General features: G+C 49.3%; 1 protein-coding gene across 1 annotated transcript; it reads left to right on the plus strand.

Moving 5' to 3' along the window:
• The first annotated feature begins 766 nt into the window (after positions 1-766).
• On the plus strand, positions 767-27,082 carry LOC125718354 (protein shisa-8). The gene is made up of 5 exons (XM_048992158.1): positions 767-3,080; positions 8,719-8,834; positions 13,563-13,700; positions 22,350-22,833; positions 24,187-27,082. The coding sequence occupies exons 1-4, from the start codon at positions 2,542-2,544 to the stop codon at positions 22,772-22,774; spliced, it is 1,218 nt and encodes a 405-aa protein (XP_048848115.1). The 5' UTR covers positions 767-2,541; the 3' UTR covers positions 22,775-22,833; positions 24,187-27,082.
• The last annotated feature ends 249 nt before the right edge of the window (positions 27,083-27,331 follow it).

The following is a 27,331-nucleotide window of genomic DNA, read 5'->3' on the forward strand; positions in this document are numbered from 1 at the left end:
CCATTCAGAAGAAGCAAACAAAAGGATAGGAAATGAGAGAGGACAGGAGAAATGGGCAGCCGGGAGGAATCGGGGGGAGGGTGCGCTTTCATATGCCAACCACCAGGAAGCGCTGCCGAGGCAGCTCGACCCGACCTGGACCGGACCACTGCTGATAAAGACGGCCCAAGAGCGGCCGTCCTCAAACAGGACCAAGGGGCAAAGTCCTTTGAAGAATGGAACCGATTTATTAGCAACATGCATTTAGCAGCTGGTGTCTAAGAGCCCTGAAGAAGCTGCACTCTTCCCCAGACTCTGGCGTATCTCTAACCCACCACTTGGGGGCGCTCTCTCTCTCTCTCTCTCTCTCTCTCTCTCTCTCTCTCTCTCTCTCTCTCTCTCTCTCTCTCTCTCTCTCTCTCTCTCTCTCTCTCTCAAATTCTCCTCCCCGCATTTCTCTACCCCCCCTCCCCCCTTTCTCTTCTCTAATTTATTCCCCGTCATTAATGGTGATGTTTTTCGCCCCCCTCCATCTCACCCCCCCCTAATTTATTGCTCATTATGCTGGGCTGTCCTCAGTTCCACACCACCAAACGTGCACAGGGGCCAGAGGAGGTCCCGCCCCCATGTGCTCCTGCCTCCAGCCTCTGGGTGCTGCTGCTGCGCTCATCTGTTGAACGGAGGGGGGATATAATGCCATAGCAGCTAGGCTGGGGCAGCAGGGTGGGGGGTGTGAGAGTGTGGGGTGGCTCAGAAAGGGAGGGGGCCACAGAGCAAGGCAGTGAAAAAGAGGAGAGCAGCGAGTGGCTGCAGACCATGAGGGGAGTGGACTGATAGACTGGGAAGGGGCTGCATAACAGGACAGAGGATAGAGGGATGATAACAAAGGGAGATATTCAGGAGGAGAGCAAAAAAGCATGAGGTAGAGAGAGGGAGGCGTGTCAGGGACAAAGCGAGAGAAAGAGGGGAGAGGCGCTGTGATAGGAGCGCTCAGCCGCTTTGCAGGAGAGGGAAAGAGAGGGAGAGAGAGGGAGGGAGAGGGAGGGAGAGAGGGAGAGACAAAGAAAGACGAGCGCGTAGTCCTGCCAGAGTAGAGGAGAGAGAGAGAGAAACGGGACGGAAGCACAGAGCGTGAAGCAAGCCTCTGTCAACAGGAGCCGCGGTCAGGCCACCAGCAAGGAACTAGTTCAGTGTGTTTTTCAGCTCCCTGCAAAACGTGACAGACGCATGAGGACGTGCATCTCCCTGCACACCTACTTCTCAGGAACCCAGCTCAGGAGGCAGGGGTGAGAGTTCAGAATCCACGGCTCACCAGAAAGCGCCAGGAGGCGGGAAGACACCATAAAGGACCAGCGGAAGGACACTGGAATTTCTCCTCACTCCACTGGAACCATGCAAACGGGATTACAGCTTGTTTCATTTTGATCATTTTGTTTTTTGCATGTTGGAGAGGTGTCATGTTTCCCTTTTAGGTTTTGAAAGTGAAGAAACTGGACCCAACATACAAGCCCTGAGTCAATCAAAGATTCAAAGCTGACAGAGGGAGAGAGAACAAGAGAGGCAGACTGATGGAAGACAAAAAAAAAAAGCTGAACAGAAAAACACTAAATCAGGAAACCAAACAACCTGTGTAACCCAGCACACAAATTGACACAGAGGAATCGGCAGAAAAGCACATTTAAGAATTCGTAGCTGCACGGCACTGTTGTTTTCCTGAAGAAAAGAGGGGCAGAGGCTTGGTGACAAACTGAGAAGTCACACGCACGTAGCGCTGTGTGTCCATCCCGCCTGGGACACAGATACACCAGAGGACTGTGACCATTTTCTGCCTTCCCAGCAACTCCTGGGAAGGCAGAATCCCCCGAAGGCGTGAAATATCTGAGACCAACACTAGGACCAAAGGTCATATAGGAGAGAAGTAAATTGCACTTGACCACCTTGTGAAAGAGGCATTTATTGGAAAAATAACCACGAGAAGAGTGTTTAGCAGCAGGGCATGCGCAGGTACTGGGACAGCTCTCCTGGCAAAACTCTGCTCTGTACTTGGACGTTCCACCTCCTTTTGTCCACCATGAAGACACAATAAAGAGCAAAGCCTTCACGCTGTCAGGGAAACGCTCTGCTAAGCAGCCACCTCCTGGTGACAAGTGCCAGTTTGGAGCTTCCAGAAAACACTGGATCTGACACGGTTACCTTCTCAATCTGACACTGAATCTTTTTTTTTGGATCTGACTTGCTTCTTTGTGGATTGGATTCACATTCCATCGTGTGAACAACAGAGACAGCCTTTTACCCCTTTCTCCAAGCGATCGGGATTCATCTGGCCCGCCTGGTCGGCTTTAACTAGCCAGACGGTAATTAATTTCTGGATATTGACCTGGTTCTGCGCAAATATTTTGATGAGCATCGAAATCAAAATTTCTTCCAAAAGAGTGTCAAGATTGAATTAGCTGGTCACTGGGGATCTACCGAACTCTAATTAGTGTTAATATCATCAGATCAAAGGATCTGTCCTTTGAACTCCTCCTCCTTCTCTGTCCAGGACATTGAGATCTGCCCAACATGGCCACCCAGATGCCCCTCCTGCTCGCCTTACTGTTGAGCTCCACCTCGTTGGCCCAGAATGACAAGCAGGTTGAGATGAACGGCACGGAAGCCAACTGGACCATGGTGCCTTCAGCGGTTCCAGAGCTGACCCTGACGACACCGGGAGGGGATGTGGAGAACCAAACCTCTGGGCCCGTGTTAAGCCATTGTCGGGGATACTACGACGTGATGGGCCAGTGGGACCCGTCCTTCAACTGCAACGTGGGCGTCTACCTGTTCTGCTGTGGATCCTGCTACTACCGATTCTGCTGCAAGTTCCTAAGTCACCAACTGGACCAGTCAGCCTGCTCTAACTATGATACGCCGGTGTGGGCCAACACGGGAAAGCCGCCCGCCCCTGTCACAGAGGCCCGGGAGCAGCCGGAGTTGGACCGCACACACATGATCGTCTACATCATCTGCGGAGTGGTGGCCATCATGGTCTTGGTGGGAATCTTTACCAGGGTTGGTCTGGACAAGAGCCGGCAAGGCCAGAATGAAACAACGAACTCCAGGTAAGCAAGGGTGTTGACAAACGGGATAGGTCCCACACCAGGGGATTAATGTGGACTGAGATGGGGAAAGTTGTCTCACTGTAAGGGGAAGATGATGGAGGTGAAAGGGGGTGAAGGAACCATCCCCAGATGTTCTTCTGATGGCATAATGGGGGGTTGCAGGCAGGGGAGGAGGAACTAGGGCCTCAGGTTGGGCATCCAAAATCCAAACCTATCAGCATTACAGAAATTTACCACAGAGCGCAGGGTGTTTACCCTAATTGTCCTCTTGGCCTGTCAGCCTCTCTGTGGCATGCTGGCTTGGGGGGTGGGCGAGGCAGTGTCATATCAACTCAAGAAATACAATGATGACAGGTTAACGCTAGGTTAATGAGAGCCATCAATTGACAGGGACCCCAAGCTGAAGGTTGGTGGGACTAATATGTCGCTGGCTCCTTCGAGTTTAAGCACCTCGCTTGCTGAGATATGGATGTCAGAGCGCCCCCCTGTGGTGGTAAATCCGCTCCTCAAAACACCATGTGGAGAACCAAAACCCACGTGCAGCTTTTCGAAGGAACGCCGTAACTTTAAGAAAACGTCATAACTTCCAAAGACGCTGTGTGCTGTCCTGTAGTGATGGAGCCCCCCCCCCCTTCTGTATTTCATCATGCTGCTCTCGTACTGCAGATGCACAGGTTTATAAATCCATCCTTCCCAACTTTATACAGCTTCCAGAATCGTCCCCTGACTCTGAGGGCTGTACAGATGTGGCGCGCGCTACGCCCCACAGCGATGGCGTGTTTACACAAAGGGACAGAATACGCACTATTTTCATGTGTATTTTACGTACCTTCACATTCCCAGCCTCCACCCCCAGATGTGCCATGGCGATCCAAGAGTATACCGTGTTCTGACTAATGCGATCACACTCTGGAGCTGCCTCAGGAATTATGGGAGCTAAACGCACATCAGCCCAGACACAGGTGCTGCTCGGGGGCCTGGCAGGGCAGCAGTGCGGGCAGGAGGACAATGAAGCCTCCCATCCCTCCAACCTCACCAAAGCTCAGCACCGCCTTGCACTCATTAAAGCTGCAACCCAAGCCAAAGGGGGGGGTGATTGTGGGCTTTATCGCGGCTGCACGACACCCCCCAGGTAAATCACGCCCAGCTAGAAAGATGCGGCCAAAATGTTCCGTAAGAACATGGTCTTGCTTTAAAACTTCTGTCTGATTGGTAGAACCCAAAAGCAGAAAGAGGACGGTGAGTCTGTGAAAGAATGACCCCCCCCCCCCCCCCCCCCAGGAGCTATGGAAACAGGCTCGGACGCAAAGCCAGCAGGCAGCATTTTCATTCAGATAATCAAACGAAAACAGGTTTCAGCAAAGGCTTTAACGCCGAATTTAAGGGAGGGGGCACTGATTTAAAAATAACAATCTTATTCAATCTTATCAGTGCCGTCTAGAAAAGTCAGAACAATTCTGAGATGACAGAGTGGACAGAACGTCAGGAGTTCCAGACAACGATTTCTAAAAAAAGCTAATGTGTCACATGACCTTGTACAAACCCTGGGGCACTTAGACTCGTCCTTCCATCAGGTACATCAGTCGTTGTTTAAATAACACAGAAGGTAGCTCTAACTGTGTTTTTTTATACTGGATAATAAGAAACACTGTTTACATTGGGAACAGTAACATCAATTGGCATCCCCTGGACTCTAATTAGAGTAACTGTCATGAACTCCACTGACTCTCGCTGTAAATGTAACCTCTTGCCCTGCCTCCCCCGCCCCCCCACCCCCCCATCACCCCGGGACCAGCCCTCCTCCAGCATGGACGGGACCATTGTAAATCTGGACAGGTGTCTGCCATGTCTGGGGAGACTTACAACCGCTGAAGATCAGCTTTAATCTCATGTCCCAAATTCACTCAGATCACATACATGGGATCAGCACTACGCCATCTAGAGACCAAACATGAAGCCTGCATGTTAATTAGCGAAAACAGGTTTTTCTGACGTGTGCCCTGCAGAGCGGTTACATATCAGAATTATTGGACAGAGCAGGATATGCTGAGCAGAGTATTGGACAGAAGATGAAGTTTTTTGTCTCTTCGCTGCTTCTGAGCCCTTCAGTGACAAAAGGCTACAGGACACAAGGCAGATAGAGCCCCCGCTGATGGCCAGGAGGGACAGCCAGCAGCGAGCTCTGGTGTTAATTAACGGGGAGATAAGGGGCTTAATGGCCAATGTGCTAAGCAGCGATGCTAAGTGCCGTGTGACGGATGCACCGTGAAGGGTGTTACGGGGGAGGCTGCCTCGGGGACCGCAGGCAGGAGGACAAACGGAATCGTAATACAGGAAAAGTAGTAAAAACACATGGTAAACACACATTCCTTTACAGCCAGGTTTGATTAGATCCCGGACAAAGGGCGGAGCTGAGGGGATGTGTGAAACGCCTGGGCATGCGACCCACTCGAGAGGATCAACTCTGACTGATGAACGAAAGAGCAGCACAGAGCTCAAGAGCTAAAAATACCCCCCACATGCTGCTATACTACTGAAGACTGGGGGGGGGGGGGTCTGCAGGACCCCCCATGGTGACCGCTTGTGTCACGTCTTCTTGACTGTGGGATCTTGCTGAATGCTCCCTTTTATATCAAAAGCCCAGTAAAGATGCAACTGGAAACCTGGTACAAGCTTGAGGGGGTGGCCTTTGCTAGGGAGACGCAAACGGGCTGAAACTCAGGGCTGGAAATTTCCCCAGAAGCTTGGGAGAAATGCAATTTGCTCACAGGCTCTGCAGCCGAGCACCTCCTCCAATGGAAACCTGCAGGGGAGATTAGCCTGTGCTGAGAACTCCTGACTGGTTTAACTGATGATGATGTGGCACTGATGCCTTGACTGGCCCCCATTGGGTTAAACCCATCACGGTAGCCCCACCGACTGTATGCTTCAGGGTTCCACTTCTTCTATCATTGTTGCCTTTTATTGGTGGGGGGTGGGGTGCGGGGGATCAGAAATATAATTCACTGACACCTCACTCGGGGTTGTATCTGGTCCCCAAGGTGTAAAGATCAAAATGCGCTTCTACCCTCACACCCGCGTACCGGCTGCTATCAGCAGGCCACGGGCCAGGGGGACGGCCTGGGAAAAATGCACTGTGGTGTGCCACCACATCTCTGCATGTTTGCATGTGTGTGCAGACACACAGTGAGTACAGAAAAGGAGGCGGAGGAGGAGGAACATCAGGTAATCACTGGATGGCAGTCAGACACCATTTAAACTGAAGACTCTGAAGTCTCCGCCTGAGACTGCTCCTCCATTACAGACAGTTAGAAGTGGGGGGCGACGGGGGCGAGGGAGAGGTGAGGAAGACACGAGCGAGGGAGAAGTGTGGAGAACAGGAGCGAGGGAGAGGCACAGAGAATAGGAGTGAGCGAGAGGTGAGGAGGACAGGCAAGGAAGAGGTGAGGAAGACGAGAGCCAGGGAGACGTGTGGAGGACAATAGCAAGAAAAAAAGTAAGGATTACAAGAGCAAGGGAAGGGTGAGGAGGATGGGAGAGAGGGAGAGGGGAAGGAGAACAGGAGCAGGGGAGAGGGGAAGGAGAACAGGAGAGAGGGAGAGGGGAAGGAGAACAGGAGCAGGGGAGAGGGGAAGGAGAACAGGAGAGAGGGAGAGGGGAAGGAGAACAGGAGCAGGGGAGAGGGGAAGGAGGACAGGAGCAGGGGAGAGGGGAGGAGGACAGGAGAGAAGAAAAGGGGAGGAGGACAGGAGCAGGGGAGAGGGGAGGAGGACAGGAGAGAGGGAAAGGGGAGGTGGATAGTGAGGGTAAAGGGGACACCGGAGGTCTAACTGCTAAACCTGAAAAGCAGATAGTGATGGTGGGGACCTCGGTCTTTTACATCCACCCAGCAGAGGCATCTGGCAGGACATAAAAATCAGTCTGAACTGTTAATGCAGTCAGGCTGAAGTAGTGAAGGGGTTAAAACCCCCGGAAAAAGGGGAGGGGACACACCCAGGGGCAGACAGGGGTTTAAGGAACTGGGCTGGTAGAGGATGGAACTGCAAAGAACAAGGGTTTGAGGGTCTGTGCAGTTGGATCAGCCCCATTCGGGGTGATCTACACAGCAGAGGGTTCCATTCCATGGTGGCCAAGTCCGGGCTTGGCAGGGCTAATGGCATGCGCTAGATGTGACACCGGGGCGTGGGACGCGTCTCCATCGAGCGGGGGTGATTACACTGGAGGTCACGCCCCGGACCGAGGCTGGCTCACAGCAGCCAATGAGTTCCCGACATGGCAGTGCGTGGTGGTGGCACTGCAAGCGGAAACGGCGCCATCTCAAGAGTGCAGTGTCAGCAGGGCTTGCCTGGGATGGATGACTCGCCTTGGGCCGGTTCTCATCGATCTGGAATCCATACAGGCACCCAGGGGCCAACACAAGCTTCCGCCCATCATGGACCAGAGCAAACAGCACAGAGATCTGTAGTTGGGGGGGGGGGATCACAGTTTGCATTATCCCTGGGGGGCACAGGGATCCTGTCCACTGCCAAGCTTTAGTCAAACGGAGGGACACAGACAGAGAGTGTGGGCTGCGCTGGGTGAGCAGATCGCTGCCAAGGCAGGTGTTTGCCATACAAAAAACGCTTAAGCACCAGTCGGCTGGCAATGGGTAACTTCTGGATTACAGCGCCTCCCCCTGGCAGGATGACTAAAGTACACTGAGTCAGACATCATGACAGTGAGCGTGCAATTACACTTACCTGACCCCATGTAGCCAGTGGTGTGTGTCAGTTGGCATCCAAAATTAAATGAGGCCGAGTCGAATTTCATTACGTGGCACGTTAAAACCCGGCACCACACCACTCAGGGCATGACATGCGAGTATTACTGCCGCCCGAGAGCTTTGATGTCAGACGTAGATGGGGGGTTATGCTGCAGGGCAGTGGGGGTGGGGGGGGAGGCATGGCTTTTATTGTCAAAAGCATCAAAATGAGACACAGGCACACGGAGCAGGGGCACGGGACTGGCTTCAACTAACCCCAAAAAACATCACGTTCATAAGATCAAAGGTTGCACACACTTAGGGAGGGGACCGTGTTTGGGAGGGACATGAGGATTCGGTTTGTAGAGGCAGAACGGTGGAGTGTGACGCATGAGCATGACACTGTAGACAAGGGATGCTGTCAGCTGCCAGGGCAGGACGCAGAAAGCGTTTCATCGAGAAGAAGCACATTCGCTGCTTTCTTAAAGGCAACTGACTGCTTATATCACTGTGTTACATGGAATCTGCTTGTGGGGACGATGTAGGGAAGGTGCCATGGCTGAAGCTGGCAGCAGAATGGGGGGCACTAGGGTAGAACAGAAAGTTCCAGAACACAGAGGAGGGCTGGCAGACAGTGGACCTCCAGTGGGCAGCGACGCTAAGCCTTATGGCACCCTTCGCCTCGCCTCACTATTAGCAGGTGATTCCACACTCAAGGCAACTCTGCTGGTACCCATAGTGCTTTGTGTAAATGAGAGATGCCAGTGTGAGATTAAAGGAATACAACAGCAACTACGACACCTCGCAGAACAACATCTCTCGTGTGCTCCCCGGACACCCTGGCTCTGAACTAAGTGAATCGTTCACCACTTTCACGCTTCTCTCCCTTCTCTCCAGGGGTCGGACTCAACTCCTGAAGCAGCCAGGGGGTGAGCTGGGGTGCCTCGAGGGGATGGAGGGCCACCCACCCAAGGGGACCAATGGACTCTCTGCCAGGGGGCTACGAGACAGAGGTGAGCTGTGAGCTGGGGTTTCTAAGTCAAGCATGGCCTTTCAGTTCAGGTCTGTCCCTTTAAGAAAGAGAGCTCCTTACCCCACAAACACGGCCCCTCTGGTCTGTCCCTTTAAGAAAGCGAGCTCCTTACCCCACAAACACAGCCCCTCTGGTCCGCCCCTTTAAGAACGGGAGCTCCTTGCCCCACAAACACGGCCCCTCTGGTCCGCCCCTTTAAGAACGGGAGCTCCTTACCCCACAAACACGGCCCCTCTGGTCCGCCCCTTTAAGAACGGGAGCTCCTTACCCCACAAACACGGCCCCTCTGGTCCGCCCCTTTAAGAAAGAGAGTTCCTTACCCCACAAACACAGCCCCTCTGGTCCGCCCCTTTAAGAACGGGAGCTCCTTGCCCCACAAACACGGCCCCTCTGGTCCGCCCCTTTAAGAACGGGAGCTCCTTACCCCACAAACACGGCCCCTCTGGTCCGCCCCTTTAAGAACGGGAGCTCCTTACCCCACAAACACGGCCCCTCTGGTCCGCCCCTTTAAGAAAGAGAGTTCCTTACCCCACAAACACTGCCCCTCTGGTCCGCCCCTTTAAGAACGGGAGCTCCTTACCCAACAAACACGGCCCCTCTGGTCCGCCCCTTTAAGAACGGGAGCTCCTTACCCCACAAACACGGCCCCTCTGGTCCGCCCCTTTAAGAAAGCGAGCTCCTTACCCCACAACCACGGCCCCTCTGGTCCGCCCCTTTAAGAACGGGAGCTCCTTACCCAACAACCACGGCCCCTCTGGTCCGCCCCTTTAAGAACGGGAGCTCCTTACCCCACAAACACGGCCCCTCTGGTCCGTTCCTTTAAGAAAGCGAGCTCCTTACCCCACAACCACAGCCCCTCTTGCCTGCCCCTTTCACACGGCCTTTCCTTTTCCAGGACATCTCTCCACCACTGGGCTTTGCTTGTGCTTAATTAAATGGTCATTAGAGGCTGCTGACGAAGCAGAGCGGCCCACCTGCATGTGCACCGTCTGTCTGCCATGCCGCTGGCACATCCCCCCCCCCCCCGCCTCCCCCCGACTCGCTTTGCAGGGTGGGCAGACACCCAGACGGCCCCCATTAGCTTCTGTCAGTGAGCGCTGCCCCAGCTGGACACCAGCGGGACTGTCGCGCCCTTCAGGATAATGGATAATGGGGGGTGCAGCACAGTGCACAGCAGCACATGATCATCATGATGCGGCATGAGGAAGACAGAGCGTGTGACCAAAGGGAGGATGAAGCAGGGAGAAGGAAAAATCACATTTAACACAGAATTATGCTCTGCCCTGGGGGACCATCACTGGCAACCAGAATGAAAAGCAAGAAGAGCTCAGCCAAGCCACAAGCAGAACCAGGGACTCCACACCCACTCAGCTGGGCCATGATCAGAACCAGGGACAATCCTTTCCCCTCCATCTTCGCGGGGCTCCGCCATGATTTATGATGGTATTTTTGCTTTGCCCTCTGAGCTCAGACTCCCTACAGTGATACTGATAAGAGTGTTGATGCAACATCTGGATGCTTTCTAGAGGCACCATGTTTGCACACGGTGTGACAATGTTATGCGTCCGCAATGTGACAGCCACAGGTCACTCTGCCATAGATAGTCACATGCAGCTTTGTGCGTTTCTCTTACATTCCCAGTGCTGGAGAGGCTACATATGTTACCCCTAGTTACCTGAAGATGCCCTTTCTGGTAAACATCATGTTCTGGTCACTCATTTCAAGCTATATGGCTTGAAGTGAGTGACCCCCCTCCGCTCCCAGCCCCAAACAGAGGGCCATGTCAGTGAGGCAAGGGCAGGCCCTCCTCCATGCTCAGGGCACAAGGGCAAAGGCCCGTGAAGGAGGGCGGCAGTGGAGTAAATGCTGGTGAGGGAATGTGGATTTGCAAGCAGGGAATAAAGGAATCATTTAAAAGAATAACGGCTGCAGTTTGCCCATCAAGTGAGTGAGCGAGCATCTGGGGACGAGCATCTCCAGCCTGGCTGCTCCCCCGCTCTGGCCCCCCATGGCTGCTTTTTATCCATGCTCATTTTTTCCACTGCTTCCCCTAACCCTGACATGTGTTAACCATCATCTGTCTGTTTGGTCCTCTTTCCTCTCCATCCGTTTCACACTCCCTACATCTCCTCCTGTCCCCCTCGTTCCCCCCCCCCCCCCAGCTATCCAGAGACACAAGCAGCTTGTCCCAGAGACCCATCAATTACAAATGTGTGCAGAGACCGATAACCCCCCCTCCCCCCAAGCTGTGCTTTCTTCCTTTCAATGATCCAGGGAAAAAATTATATGTAAAACCAGGACATACCAATTGGGGAGGACGGAGGTGGATGTGTTTGCCTTTTGAAGGTCGAGGGGACACAGGGGTTTCTAATTGTGCAGGCGCAGCCCCCAGCCCCTTCACCCTCCCATGCGACTCACGCAGATGTCCACGAAAGCCGGAAGCCGCCATATGCGAGTCCCTGCAGGCTTTGGGTGCATCACATTAGACACGGCAGCTCTGAACATTCGGGTGGTTGGTTCCTACAGCAGCAGAGAAGGCTGTAGAACTCAGCGACCCCAGCCCATGCTTGCATGGGAGCGTGCAGCCGGGGGCAGTGGCTGAGGTCACTGGGTGCTGGGGGGCAGGGAAGGGACAGTGCGAAGGCAGGGCGAAGGCTACTGCGGTGTGGAAAGGGATGCCATCCAAACACCTCCTGGGATTCCTGCTGCAGCACAGCGCTTTCACCTCACCATTCCCAGTGGCTGCCAGTTGGATACTGCTTACACCCTGCTGCAGAGCTGCTCCAGGCCCCAGGTGCCTTAATAGACCTACGGCAGCCGACCGAGGGCCTTTTGTGCGCATTTTTACTTCGGCAGCAGGGTGACGCACCAGCTGAACGGGAAGGAGTGCCATGCCAGACCAGTATGCACAGGAATTGCAGTGCGCAGGGAGCTGAGGCTCGTCATGGTGATGGCGGCCGTGGGGACACTCGCTGCCGTCACGCTGCACCGCCTGGGCATTACCTCACCTCAGGTGGCTGCGGCTGTCCAGCGGGGATGCAGGGCCAGCAGCGGGCACAGAACGGCTAAGCAGAGGGGACCCTGTCAGCCCTCGTTAACCATCCAATTATAATGGCAGTGGCATTTCCCTGGCATGCTCACCGCAGGGGCAAGGGAACCTGACAGGCATCATGGGGGGTCAGGGACACACACTGTTATACTGCGGCAGCACACACACTCACACACATGCACAGTCACACACGTGGACATACACAGATACATACAAAGTCACACACACAGACAGGGGCGCACACACAAAAACACACACACACTCACACACATAGACAGACACACACACTCTTTGGTGGTAATATTTAATATTTAGGAATATGTGACCCCCCCCCTCCCCACCCACCCACAGAATCACATACCATAAATTTAGTGAAATTAGTTCTGCCTGCATGTTGGATTAAAGAAAAGAGAAACATACCTAAAGCGCATAGCAGCAATTCCCGACCTCTAAGCCCTGGGCACCGGAGGGCAGCACTGAGCTGGACAGAGCTGAAAACCATGGCAACTTGGCTCGACGCCGTGAGGCCGCCCCAGGGGGACGGAAGCCAGGAGAAAGTTCTGTGCAGTGAGTCGTAGCGGTACAGGGAGCGAGTTGGCTTGAGCCCTGTCACAGCACCGCATGTGCAGCCTTGCTACCACTGTCAGGGTAGCGGATTCCCCATCCCACAACGTCACAGTGGGGTTCCATAATTAAAGATGCGGTAAAGGCCTTGCCGAGCAGCATGCGGCAGCAGGTAACAGAACAGACTAAGCTACAGTGATAAAGGAACAAGGGCATGAGGAAATTTGGGGAATGGAGGAACAGAGGAATCAAGGAATAGGGCAACAAAGAAACAGGGAAACAAGGGAATGGGGGAACAGGGGATCTGAGGGAACGAGGGAACAGGGGAATGAGGGAACTGGGGGAAAATGGGAATGGGGGAACAAGGGAATGAGGGAACTGGGGGAACAAGGGAACAGGGCAATGGGGAAACTGCGGGAACAAGGGAATGAGGGAACTGGGGGAACAAGGGAACAGGGCAATGGGGGAACTGGGGGAACAAGGGAACTGAGGGAACAAGGAAACAAGGGAATGAGGGAACTGGGGGAACAAGGGAACAGGGCAATGGGGGAGCTGGGAAATGGGAGAGCAGTGGAATGAGGTAACTGGGGGAACAGGGAAATGAGGTTGCAGGGGAACAAGAGAACAAGGACTGGAAAACGTATTCCTGAGGGGGAAGGTGGGGAATACAGCAAACCTGGGGGGGGGGGGGGGTGGCTCTTTCCCTCAACGCAGAAGCCCCTCAGATCCTTCAAGACCTACCTTCATTTAACACAGCACCAACCAGGAGCCCATCGTACTTCTGCACTGTCATTTTCTAACTGGATCGATAGCATACTCCATGAAAACAGCAGCAGCTCTGAGCTACTGGTACTGACAGATAATGAAAAGCTACAGGAACACAGGAGCCCACTGAGGGAGGGGGGGTAAGGGAGCAGAGCAGTTTGACACAGCTGGTTGTGAAAACGCCTGCGTCCAGGTTCAAGCAGCGCTTGCTGGGCGGCCTCTTATTAAGCCTCTGGGATGAATGACGAGGTGAGCTGAGTATGGCAGCCTCATAGAAATGCCACGGCGCTGTGCATTGTGGGTAACTAACACTCTGTGTGCTCTCCCCAGGGTCGTCTCTAGAGCACAGCCAACTGAACAATACCGCCCTTTCCCCGCTGTACCCACCGCTTTCCCTCACACACCCCAACAGCCACTTCAGCTCTTCCAACCTGGGCTTCACCAAGCACACGTCACTCAAGCTCACAGGTAAGTGCAGAGCAGTTGCATGTACAGGCCCTTTCAGTAGCACCAGGTCCCCCAGCCCAGCTGCGGTGCAGAATCACGCCTTACCTGATGCTGCCACAGGGGCACACATACTCAGAGAAGAACAGGCAGGACCCATCACACATGCAGAAATGCACACGGACTACAATCTGAAACAATGCATGCAGACAGGAATGCAGTAGTACAGCGTTCAGACAGGCCTGCAGCACGGCAATGTGCAGACAGGCTTTCAGCAGGGTAGCATGCAGACGGGCCTGCAGCAGGACAGTGTGCAGGCAGGCATGCAGTAGCACAGCGTGCAGATAGGCATGCAATAGCACAGGCAGACAGGCGACAGGGCAGTATGCAGTCATGCCTGCAGTAGGACAACATGCAGACAGGCAGGCAGTAACATTGCATCTTGACAGGGATGCGGCAGGGTGTGTTTATTGCCTGGTGGGGGGACTGGGGTGCCATTTATACACAGTCACAGAGCCTGTGACTCCCCCTTGGGTGTCAATCTGATATCGCTTCATTAAGGGGAGCCAGCACATTGAAACACCTCTTTGGGATCACCCCTTACCCCAGCGGGGAAATTAGTTATGCCCTGGGCCCCCCCCCCCCCCTCACTGCGCAGCCAAAGTCAATCAGAGGACACAGTCGGGGCTTTTGGACAGAGCGAATCATGCTTCAGTAGGAGTGGCAGCAAGCGCTGGATCAGTACAGCTCTAATCACACCTTAATTAAACACAAACGACCTGCATGGTCCAATTGAGGGCAGAGACAGGAACCTATAGGAAGGGGGAGAGGTGTTCAGACCATCTCCATCAGTCAGTGACGACACAGCAGCTTCCTGCCAGGGGTTAGTATGGGAGCGGTATGAACGTAAATCGATTTCCCCATCAGTCTCCTTCACTGGCTGTTCCAGGGAGAAACTGGCAGCATCTATGACAGACAGAACGATTTAAGATCGGGCGGTGCGTCCATCCATCCATTTTCTCAAACCATTTGATCCCAACTGGGGTCACGGGGAGGACCAGAACCTATCATGGGAACAATGGGCACAGACGGGAACCAACCCTGGGCAGTCGCCTGCAGACCACAGGGCGCACACACTCACACAACTACAGGGCCAGTTTAGACCCACCAATCAACCTATTCTGCATGCTTTTGGACAGTGGGAGGACACCGAAGCCCCCCAGCAAAAATAGGGAGAGCTACGAACTCCACACAGAAAGGACTTGGGACCGAAGCCAGGACCTTCTTGCTGTGAGGCAGCAGTTTCAAATTCGCTCGCCATCTCGTGTTCAGTCAAAACCAAAAACTGACGTACAACGTCAACGTGAATACGCAGTGGTATCTGACGTCGAACTGACATTGTCAAATCAAATGCAATATTATACCAGTTTTCCTGTTAAAGTACTGTGAAGTACTCATAAAGTAGCGATTTATTTTCCACATCAGCCGGTTAAAATCGTCATACATTTACATCGATTTTTAACCGATTCGCAATTCATCGCTGCATGCCTAGGATCAAGTGACCAAACTACTCTTTTTTGCGTTCTGTCCCAAAAATCGATCAGTTCTAATTTGTTACACAGACGTGTTTTTAAAATTTGAAAAAGATCCACCAAATACTTTTTGAGCTATCATATTAACGATAAAGCATAAGTTGGCAGACAGGTCCCAAAACTGTAGACATGTCTTATCCGGGGAATACAATGATGAAAACAAAAATTAAAAAAATTATAAATGCACATCAAAAGAAAATCACTTTTTGGCCCTTCAGGAGCTGCACATGTTGCCCTAGATGGGGTAGTGATGCCCTAGATAGTCCTTTTTCACAGTCAGGCACCTTGAGTCACTGTCTGAAACCCCGTATTAATGGATGGAGATTGGCCCTGGTGCTGCTGGCCTTGAATTAGAGTCACATCTTAGAGTTGCTCATCTTGTTCCTGCCAGAATCGGTCACTAGCCCCAACGAGACGGCAATACTGCTGCCCACCTCAACAACTCGTGTTCAAAATGTTGAACAAGTTTACATACACTTTGTGTTCTGTTCATATTTGGTATCCTTAGCCAACCAGTCACAATATCTGGTAGGCCAAGTAGGTGACAAATTGCACTTCCCTAATGCGAGCATTGTAAATTGCAAGGTGACATAAATGAATAATTCTTGCTTAAGAGTTATCAAGCGCACACCCCACAGACACCCCCCCGCTCTTTGGTTTGGGACGTTGCTTTGCAGTGTACGCAATTTGCACATTCCGGCACTTAGTCACCTCTTATGTTTTTTGTATAATACACAGAAGGCCATTATTCTGGAGATATTCTGGGGATACCAAAATAGTCCCATAATATTTGCATACTTATCCAGACCACAAAGACAATAAAACAAAGTTCTTGCACTTTACCACACTGTAACAAACCCAAAGAGCTGCTCATTTGTACGCTAAAGATAAATATGTAAAGTAAACAAGAACTCAGAAAACAAGACTGCAACAGCACAGTGATTAGCACTGCTGCCACACACCACTGGGACCAGGATTCGAGTCTCAGTCATGGCTCCACGTGTGTGGGGTCTGCATGTTCTTATCACGGGGAATCCTCTGGGTATTCTGCTTTCTCCACAGATCCCATGGATACTCGAAACATACCTGACTGTACATATGATGTAACAGAAAACGTAACTCATCAGTCTTCTTGCATTGCTCTATGGTCCAGTTCCATAGCTTGCATGCCCATTGTAGGCACTTTTGACAGTGGACAGGGGTCAGCATGGGCTCTCTGACTGGCCTGTGGCTACACAGCCCCATATGCAACAGGGCTTGATGCCCTGTGTGTTGTGATACGTTACTCTCATAATTATCATGAAAATTTTCTGCCATTTGTGCTGCAATAGTCCTTTTATTGGTTTGTACCAGTTATGACATCCCACGACAATGAGTCCTGGTTACCCAACACCCTTTCAGCATTTTGTGGTTTTTCCCCTCCTAGGACTGCTCTCAGTAAGCAGTCGCCACAAGCCTTGGCTCTCTGCCATGCACCATTATCTATGGTTTTCATAATTCCAAAACTACAGAGTGAGTTCTTACTAGGAATGACAGATTTCGTCTTCAACTGATGCGAATAACTAATTTTCTGTCTAATGAGATGCACGTGCCTGTTACTCCACGATGTCTTCAGACACCACACGCTATGGAAGGTCTACTTAATGCTGTAATCTTTGCTAGCACACATCTTTACTTTTTACTGTGACTAAGCGCTAACAGGAGAGTTTTTAAGTGGCGTGAAGATTCTGCAGTATACATGCACTTATTACTGCTCCCCAGGGGGTATTGATGCCCCGGAGCAAAGCGATTTCCAGCTGCCTAAAGATCTGAAAGCATTCATGTTGGTACGGACCAAACTGACTATGGGGTTGAGGTCTTTTTATAGCAGTAAAAGAGAGAAGGGAAATGAGGAAACATAAAGATTAGATGATAGATAATGTAAGTGATGATCACAACCGCCATACCATGTTATTTTAAACCCGTCAGGAAGAAATTACACAGATCTTTAATGAAGCGACATATTTCCTCTATATAAGGGATATTATAAGGAGACATTTATTACTCATGATAAAAGAGGGACAGTTCACAGATTACTTGGCTTTATTAAGAATGTGTCTGATGTGGCCCCGAGTGCTGTTAATATTAACTACACACATGCGATGTGTTAATGGGCGCCTGCAGTCGTACGCCTGTACACACCCTTGGCATTTAGACTTATTAACTGGATAATGTTACATGCATTTTGTTTACCTTTTTTGTCTGCAACAGAAACATAAAGAGTAGTAGAGCTGCACGATTTTAGGTAAAATATGAATCGCAGTTTTTTTCAGTGAGAACTGAGATCACAAGATTCTTGAGCGATATATTTCTCTTCATTGTTACTTTGCATTACACGTTGCCTTTATGAAGACGGAACAGACAATATAAGATCTTTATGTTCATTGTAACAAATATCAGTTAAAAACAAGAAGGAAAAACACTACAGATTAAACTGATTTAAAGTGCTTAAACAATACATAATATATAAGTATATGTGTGGTTCTGTATATAAATAGAATGTATATTCTTGTAATCTGAATAGCAGTTGAAATTTTGCACTCCAGGATATTGCACAATGAGGCCCAAGATACTGTTAATGTAATAGGAAATATACACTATATTTCCAAAAGTATTGGGACATGAACTTTAATGACCTCCCATTCTTAATGCATAGGCTTTAATATGGAGTTGGCCCACCCTTTGCAGCTATAAGAGCTTCAGCTCTTCTGAGAAGGCTGTCCACAAGGTTTAGGAGTGTGTCTATGGGAATTATTGACCATTCTTCCAGGAGAGCATTTGTGAGGTCAGACACTGATGATGGACGAGAAGGCCTGGCTCTCAGTCTCTGCTCTAATTCATCCCAATGGTGTTATGTTTGGTTGAGGTCAGGGTTCTGTACAGGCCAGTCAAGTTCCTTCACACCAGACTCACTTATCCATGTCCTTATGGACCTTGCTTTGTGCACTGGTGCACAGTCATGTTGGAACAGGAAGGGACCATCCCCAAATTGTTCCCACAAACCTGGGAGCATGAAATTGTCCAAAATGGCTTTGCATGCTACTGCATTAAGAGTTAATTTCACTGGAACTAAGGGGCCAAGCCCAACCCCTGAAAAACAACCCTACATCATAATCCCCCCTCCACCGAACTTTACACTTGGCACAATGCAGTCAGGCAAGTACCGTTTTCCTGGCAACCGGCAAACCCAGACTCATCCATCAGATTGCTAGACAGAGAAGCGTGATTCGTCACTCCAGAGAACACGTCTCCACTGCTCTAGAGTCCAGTGGCTTTACACCACTGGATCCGACGCTCTGCATTGCACTTGGTGATGTAGCGCTTAGATGCAGCTTCTCGGTCATAAAAACTCATTTCTTGAAGTTCTCTACGCACTGTTCTTGAGCTAATCTGAAGGCCACATGAAGTTTGGAGGTCTGTACCTACTGATTCTGCAGAAAGTTTACATGGCCTACCACTTCATAGCGAGTTGATGTTGTTCCCAGTTGCTTCCACTTTTGTATAATACCACTAACAGTTGACCGTGGAATATTTAGTAGCGAGGAAATTTCACGAATCGACTTATTGCACAGGTGGCATCTTATCACGGTACCATGTGAATTCACTGAGCTCATGAGAGCGCAAATCTTTGTAGAAGCAGTCTGCATGCCTAGGTGCTTGATTTTATACATCTGTAGTTATGCAAGTCATTGGAATACCTAATTCAATGATTTGTCCCAATACTTTTGGCAATATAGTGTATATACAAAAGTGCAAATAGAAACATAGATGTAAATATGTAAAGGTACACGACAAATTGGTTAACACCAGATAGAAAGACACAGAATCTTTCGACAGGATTCAGCCGAATTTCACCTTGGGTGCCAGATCAGCCAGGGCCTGCACTGGTAAGTTATACAGACGATAGTAGCAGTGGCGGCAGGTGAAAAAAAGTCTTGGTGGGGCTGACGTACCAATAGGTTTCCCTTCGTAGTCCAGTATAAACATTAAAATGAACAGTCAGAAAATGACAACAATTTCACAATCGTTGGTGATTTATTTTGGGCTTGTCGGGTCCCAGCTCCTTAACGTGGATTTTTCCCACCATCGTCCTTCTCGCAGAAGGGTAATTCAATAACGATCTCACGGAACTTGCTGGAAGCTGCCCCTCAACTGTCATCGTCGCCATCATCTCTCTCTGAGTGACAGAAATCCAAAACTTTCCTGCATTTTCTGTAGCAGGAGGTGAAATTTCCAGGGCCCCAAAACCATTTAATTCGGCGATGCTGATAGGTGAAATCTTTATTATATTCGCCTAGCAACCGTGCATGATTGGCTATTTCGTTGCACTTCTGGGGCGCTTTGATGAGCGCCCAAGAAGAGAAATGATTGGTGGAAATTCACTGCTAAATGAGAGAGTTTGTAGAAATGTTGTTTAAATAATTCAGATTGCATGTAGGCTCACACTATTAAGTAAAACTGATAAAAAATATATATATATATATATTTTATTTTTATATATTTTATATCCCCCCCTACATCTGGAGGGCGGCGCCCAAGAGTCCCCTATGGGCCAGCCGCCACAGGATAGTAGACAGAAATATATTGGTTATTGCTCAAATGTTCCGATGCGGAAATATGGAGATGTAAGCAAAAAAACACATTCATTAATGTACTTACTGTAAGATATAAAACTAATCCCATCAGCTCAATTTTTACTTCACAATTTGTCTTATGCCTGCACTTACAAGTTAGTGCCAGTGCTTGTGGTCAACCATTCAGCAAGTGATAAGCCCCACCAAGTAGTTCCTGGTCAATGAAAAAAGTACCTACTCCAGAGTAGGGATTTAAAGAAGGTTCAGGAACTACCTCAGAGAAACTATAATTTGGCTGACTTCACAATAGGTACGCTGGTGCATGTGTGTGTGTGTGTGTGTGTGTGTGTGTGGGGGGGGTGCATAATCTAAGATAAAATCCTGCAGGAGGCCCTGTACTCTATGTGTTCGCACATTGTATACTGGCAGAGAGGTGTCTGTGAACTTTTAATATCTCCCTGGTGCCTAGTCTGCTAATGACTAATACACAGTCCCCGCCCATCCGTCTCCCCACCCCAATGCAGATTATCAGGACTGCGACAAAAGAGCTTGGGAAGGCAAAAAACAGTGACCACTAAAATTCCCGAGATGAAAAACTAAAGAGGAAAAAAAAACGGAGAAATAAACAAGGTTGTTAGTGTCCAAGGGCTCTGGGCTGACAGCACTGACCTCACTCACAGCTCGCCCACTAATCTGACTCGACAAGCCGCTTTGGTCTATTTTTAAAACTCACACGTATTCTGCAGTTATCATCGCACTTAATGTTCACTGAGGAGGATACATTCCCCCATCTTAAACAGGCTCATCCATGTAACACTGTCACAATCGGTGTCGGCCTGTTCATATGTTTGACCTACCTTTCCTGACAAGGTGTCAAAGGCGGCTCACCGACAGGATATTTCCAGCTGGTCTGTTCTCTTGGCATTTGTTCCAAATGTCTTTAACACGTTCTCAATGTCTTCATTTTCCAAGTACAAGTTCTATATGTATGTATATAAACATGTTTGTGTGTGAAACCAAGACATAGAAACATCTAAGGCATAAAGGTAGAGAAACAACAGCTTAGCACAGAGTAAGACTAAGACTTTGTGCTGAGGAGTAAAAATGTACAAAAAGGAGACATTTTCTGCATTGGTTATTGTTTCTGACAATAACTTCAGCTAAACACATAGAAAACATTCAGGATTGGTCATTTATATTTAAAGTTGGAGAGAATAATGAACCTTCAAAACCCCAAAAAAACACAACGTGGGGTCTTCACAGCCTTTAGAGGGATAAATGGTTAAAAGAAGGATTGATGGATGGATGTAATGTAGGACGTGGTGCCATTCAGTAACTTGCACTGAGGAATTAATCCTGACCTTAACATGTTCTCTATGTTTATCGCAAGGATGTGATTTATATACAGCTCTGGGGAAAAAAATGAAGAGACCACTTTATATATTTCTTTTTAATCTGCATTTTTAAATCCTGGTTTAATCCTGGTTCTGCTAGCAGAAGGCTGCACTGTGCGGCAGGCTGCTCCCAGCCTCCAAGTTTCTAAGACCACAATATACAGGAACAAGGCATACAGGTGAAGAAAGAACAGCTTAACACAGAGTAAGACAGATTTTGTGCTGAGCAGTAAAATGTGTGCAAAAAGGAGGCTTTTGGCATTTTGAACTATTCATTTCTGGGACACATTTTGACAATACAAATATAACTTAAAATTAAAACAAATGGCAACCAAAAATAGTAAGAAACAGCAACACTTGTTTCTGACAATAACAGGAGACAGCGGCAATAACCAAAAACCAGCCAGGCAGAGGGAAGAAGCAACTTTCTAATGCCAGAGATGGTCGGCAGCTTATCCGGCAGTGCTTCATAAATTGACCTCATTGACCTTCAAAAAGAATGGGAAACATTAAGTGGTGTGAAGTGCACTGCTAGGATCAACAGGCTCCTAGAAGCAGGACTGAAGTCCCAAATAACAGAGTAGAAGTCCTAATGAGATGCATTAGGAGGAGTCAGGGCGGGGCCAGGGAGGGGCCAAGGAGGGTAGGGAGGAGTCAGGGAGGAACCGGGGAGGAGTCAGGGAGGGGCCAAGGAGGGGCAGGGAGGAGTCAGGGAGGGGCCAGGGAGGAGTCATGGAGGAGCCAGGGAGGAGTCAGGGAGGGGCCAGGGAGGAGTCAGGGAGGGGCCAGGGAGGAGTCATGGAGGAGCCAGGGAGGAGTCAGGGAGGGGCCAGGGAGGAGTCAGGGAGGGGGCCAGGCTGGAGTTTAAAAAGATGTAAATTTCACACACACACCCATAAATTGAGAATTGAGTCAGACTGACAATTTTGCTGTTGTCTCTTAATTTGTTCCTGAGCTGTATCTCATGACTGGCAATTGTACATGTGTGTGTATCTATGATGGACCGACGCATCCAAGGAGTCCCCCTAATCTGCAGATGGGTGCATGTAACATTTCCTTCCTGTTTCACTTCAGATTCTGCCAGGGATTACTATAAAGGTTACCCCATGGTGGACTATGTCCACCACCAGCCCAAGCCCTCAACATTCCACCCCAAGGAGAAGAGCTACCTGCCGTCGCCTGACATCCATTCCCCACTGCCCATCACCTTTGCGGCCTCTGAGATGCCAATGTCGAAGATATCGAAGACCAATCAGCAGCCCCTCACTTCCAGCTCCGCTTTCAAGGCGTGGGACCCAAGTAGAAGCTACGAGCAGCAGCCGGTGTCGCACCAGGAGCAGCCCTATGACTGCCAGCATGTCTACTCTGGAAAGAGCCCATTCAACACCGAGACTCTGCCCGAGCTCTTCACTCAGCCCCTGGGGTATGGACAACAGATACACCTCTCCCAGAAGCTTAAGGGGGTGCCCACCAACAGCAAGACGGAGGTCACGGTCTGAGCGTTGGACCATGGAGAGTGGGAGAGCGCTTCCACAAAACTGGATGCATGTTAAATGTGGTGAGCAATCAGAGTCATGACTGCCTGCTTGTGATTTTTTCCCCCTCTCTCCCTTCTCTGTCGACCCCCCCCCCACCCCCCTCCCCAAATCCCCGGACTATGCCACCCCTCTACCCAGCACGGTTCGTGCTCCTCCTGTAGACCACATGCGATCTGCATGTCCTATCGGTATGCTTAGGGGGGCATATATAGTCTCGCTCTCTGAAGAAGGTCCACTGGGATACAACATGGCTGCAGGAACAAAGCACCCAGCAGCTCCATACAAGGACAGAAGAGAGGCCCTGTTCCGGGAACCGGAAGAGAAAGGAAACATAAGTCTTTGCCAAGGTGTCTGTCCAGGAGGAACAGAATCAGAGAGAATAGGAGTGCCATCTGCTGCCTGGGCCCCAAGCAAAGCCCAGACTGCAGCAGGTTACCCACACGACTCAAACAGCAAGGATCACATCACACGCTGGTGCTGATGAGGTCAGAGCCCCGTTTGCCCCAGGGGCCCTCTGGCATGGATGCCACAGCCGCTGAAGCAGTGGGGTACTGGGTGTCGGGAAGGTGTGAACTGACTGAACATGGATCATGTAGAGAGTTCTCTGGGACAGCCTGATTCGCTGACGATATTCGGAAGCAATTCTGATTTAGCCACCGCTTAAAGGTCGTCGTACGCTTTCAGCTGCGGCTGAAAGTTATACGGTGAACCGCTAACGTGTGAAAAGTGGAGATCCGTAATGGAGACTCATGACGGCTTTTCTAGAATGACCTAAAAACCAGGAAGGATTCATATCTAGTGCATGCTGATCACATTCATAAATCACAACATTAGCATAGACACTGAACTCTTTGTCAATATCAATGTTTAATACAGACACATTATTACTATGTATATGCAGGATATAGGTTACTGATGAGGCAAGAGATAAGAAGGTGAGGTTATCAGGTACAAATGATGGGCTTAAGTCCTGACAGCATTTACCTAAATCACTTATACCTTTACAGCTTTATTGCTTTATGTCGCTTAGGTCCCACCCACCGCGGACAGTTTGAATAATAGCAGGAGTTCCTTGAGTCGACCCTGAGCGATCACCCAAGCTGTTCACAGGCGTACTGCATGTTTAGTACCGACCTACAGTCTGGTAGCAAGGTGGGAGCGTATTCAGGAATATCTACACCTTAGGGTTGGCAGCTGCCAGGGGGAGAACCATTCCGGTCAGGGTTGGGGGGGGGGGCTATATAGCCTTCAAAACATAGTCACTAGTGGTGCATTACGTCAAGTTCTGACAAATATTCGTAGCTATGTAGAAAAAACATTATAATGCTCTGTTTTTGGAATTGCTGTAATAGATAATGCCATGTTTGCTCTAGGTGTTTGACAGTCTACATCTGTAGTAATGACAATCAGCGATCATGACTCATGCTTCCATGAGGAAGGACACTTAAGAGGACACCTCAGCGTCTACCTCATCGCTGCCTCATGCAGGCCCTGCAGATCTCCGATGCTGGTATCGACTTGGAGTAGGAGTCTCCGGTAGGGGGTGCATACTGGTTTATTATACGCATGTACGGAAAGCACAGCCCCGCCTGTCTCAGTTTGAAAGGAAAACAAACTAGTGTGGTCACGTCTTCCCATCTTCCCAGGCGCAAGGTTCTACAGACCATCCCAGCTGAAAAGCACCACTTAAGAAAGTTCTGCATCTTTGGCGTATGGGTCACTGGGGGAATTAAGCTATATGCAATTTTCTTTAAAGAGCAATAATGCCTACTCTACCAAGGACACCCTGACAGAGTTCATGCCTGGCGCTTAAACTGACTGCACAGCTCGAAAAAGGCAGACATCATGAGACATAGACCTTCTCAGTGTCTCGGCCTTGGATGGGTCCATTATGTTGTGTTTCCAGCAGGAAGGGATGGCTTCTAGTATCCATGGCTGACTTCTCTAACGCAGGGGGCCGGGACCCTCAGTATCAGCTTATAGACTGACCAGGACTTCATCCAACTGCATAACCATAGAAAATATAAATGAAACTCCCTCTTTCCTTTGGCTGTGAGCCAAATAAAAATTAATTTCAGCTACAAAACCATCAGTGCATAAGATAAGGGATATACAGTTCACATTTGGTCACTAAGCACCAAGTTCTGCGCTTCGGCATTATGATGGGGGGGGTCCCAGTTCCACTCAGAAGAACAATAACCAGACTTTGGGAAGGCTTACTGTCAAGGGGACGGATATGTTATATAACAAGATGGAGAAGTGAGGGGCTTCCATTGTGGAGCCAGCTATCTGGGGCAGGGCTGGTTGGTCAAAGGATGGAAGTATGTCCACTATGGAACACTTCTAGGACAAATGGCATTTCTATGAACCCCTGAATGACAGAATATCCCCCAGGCAGCTGAAGCCTGCACCGGGGGTCAGAAACAGCAGAGCTGAGCATGCAATTTTGGTACCAATAAATGTGGGCATCTGTGACCGGCCTAGGAGCAGGGGGACTGAGAGATGCTGACTCAGCTGCATGTGAATGTCCCAGAGCTGATGTCACAACAAAATACCAACTGTGGAAGGAAAATAATGTAATGAAGACGATTAGAAAGGAAATATATATATATGGAAATGCAAAATGAAAATGTATTCTTGTAAAGAATTAACTGCGGTCAAGTGTTTGAGCGGCACATTTAAGACAAAATCGATTACCAACAAATGATGTGGCTAATCCGATGTTCAGATGACATTCACCGTATTTGGTATCTATAAGGGCTTTTGAGAATTGAACTGCTGGTTTTCCTCGCGAAGAAGAACCGCGAATGTTGCGCCGACTTCGTTCAAACTGCAATTTAAATAAATCAAGAAACTGCCTTCCAAACGAAACACAAGTTTATATGCTGACAAATCGAGAAATGAAAAGAGAAAAGAGCAGATGGTGCCTCAAAAACGTGGTAAAACACAGCATGATTTTATCTGAACGCAAATGCCGAAGTCTGCTTTCAAAGGCCAGAACCGAAAACAAGGCAAACGAGCCTGGATAAGGAAAGCAATGCAGGAGAAACACGTGCGTGTGATGTTTAAATGTCAGTTTGGACAGTGGAATGACACCAGCTTTTGGGAAAGGAAGATGGAATTAATGTTAAACGGCAATAATCGTTTCTTGAGTACTAACCATTTAATTTATTTACATCCATGCTTACGACTGCTGTTCTTAATTCTTAGTTCAGGGAAAAATGAGCAAAAAAGCTTAAATATGTATTTGTATGATACACTGTATAAATAAACATTTTAAACACGCACGCACGCATTCTGAAGTGAAACCTAAGCATTAAACTAAGCCAGCAGCTGAAGCGGACCTTTTACCTGGGTCTAAAGCCCCGCCTTGCCTAAACCCCCCCGGCAGTACCGAGCTTCTTCCCCCCGGGTCTGATCTGCGGTCTTCCTGTATCCTCGATCAGTGTAAAAATGAGCCATACGATTTTTTGAGATGTCTGGATTTGGGACAATGTGCACTATTTTTGACGGGACTGACTGTTAAAAACATAGACGGTTATCTAGTCAGATGTATTCAGTTTTTTGTTAAATTGCATCGAAGCGGCTTCTTAGTCTGATATTGTCTCTCTGTTACACGCACACGCACGCCGCGTTTGTATTCATATATTTGTTGGGACCGTCCATTCATTTCTATGAATCCCAGCAATGACAACCTTGACCCCTACCCAGCCGTAATTAACCAAAGTAACCAAACAAAAGACTTCTGACTTTTTTTCCGCAAGTGACAGATTTGTAAAAAATCCCCTTTGAGGACCGAAAATGGTCCCACGATGTCAAAAGGTTTTTTTTAAATCACATTTTGGGGACACTTGGTCCCCACAATTAAACATATACATATACAATAACCCACACACGTGTGCGGGTATATTAACCAGATTAGTTCCCTGAGCTAATCTGGATTTGAATGATGTACTTTAGAGCAGCCTCTGTACCCGGTGCACCGGTCTCTCAGAATCAAAAGGTGACAACGTCCTTCACTGTCCACCTGACACTGAGACCTGGCTGCAGTTGGCCAGGAACCGGGACCCACCGAGCTCTGTTTCAAACGACTGCAGCTCTTATGTTTGGGCAAAAAAAACCGATTTGTTCTATAAGGTGACAGTGCTGAAAACGACCTGATTTTACGTGGCAAGAACACTAATTATTTTTAACGTAAAGACTCGAGGTTGGAACTATTACACAGCTATTAATTGTCCCTTTTTGTGAAAAACGTTACTAACTGTTTTTTGTATAACTTGAAAAAATAAATATAGCATATCACAATATATATATATATATTTTTTAACTGCATAAGCAATTCTGCATGTGTGTCCTGCGTGTGCACGCACATTAAAAGGGAATTTGGTGGATGTTTTCAGTTATGGATTTCCGAGATGCAGTGATCCTGGAGCCTATCCCAGGAAGCGCAGCACGCGAGGCTGAAGACACCCTAGGCAAGATCCAAACGAAAACAAAATGGTGGAAATATAGATGTGT

The sequence above is a fragment of the Brienomyrus brachyistius genome, chromosome 22, assembly GCF_023856365.1.
Source record: "Brienomyrus brachyistius isolate T26 chromosome 22, BBRACH_0.4, whole genome shotgun sequence".
Taxonomy (NCBI): Eukaryota; Metazoa; Chordata; class Actinopteri; order Osteoglossiformes; family Mormyridae; genus Brienomyrus; species Brienomyrus brachyistius.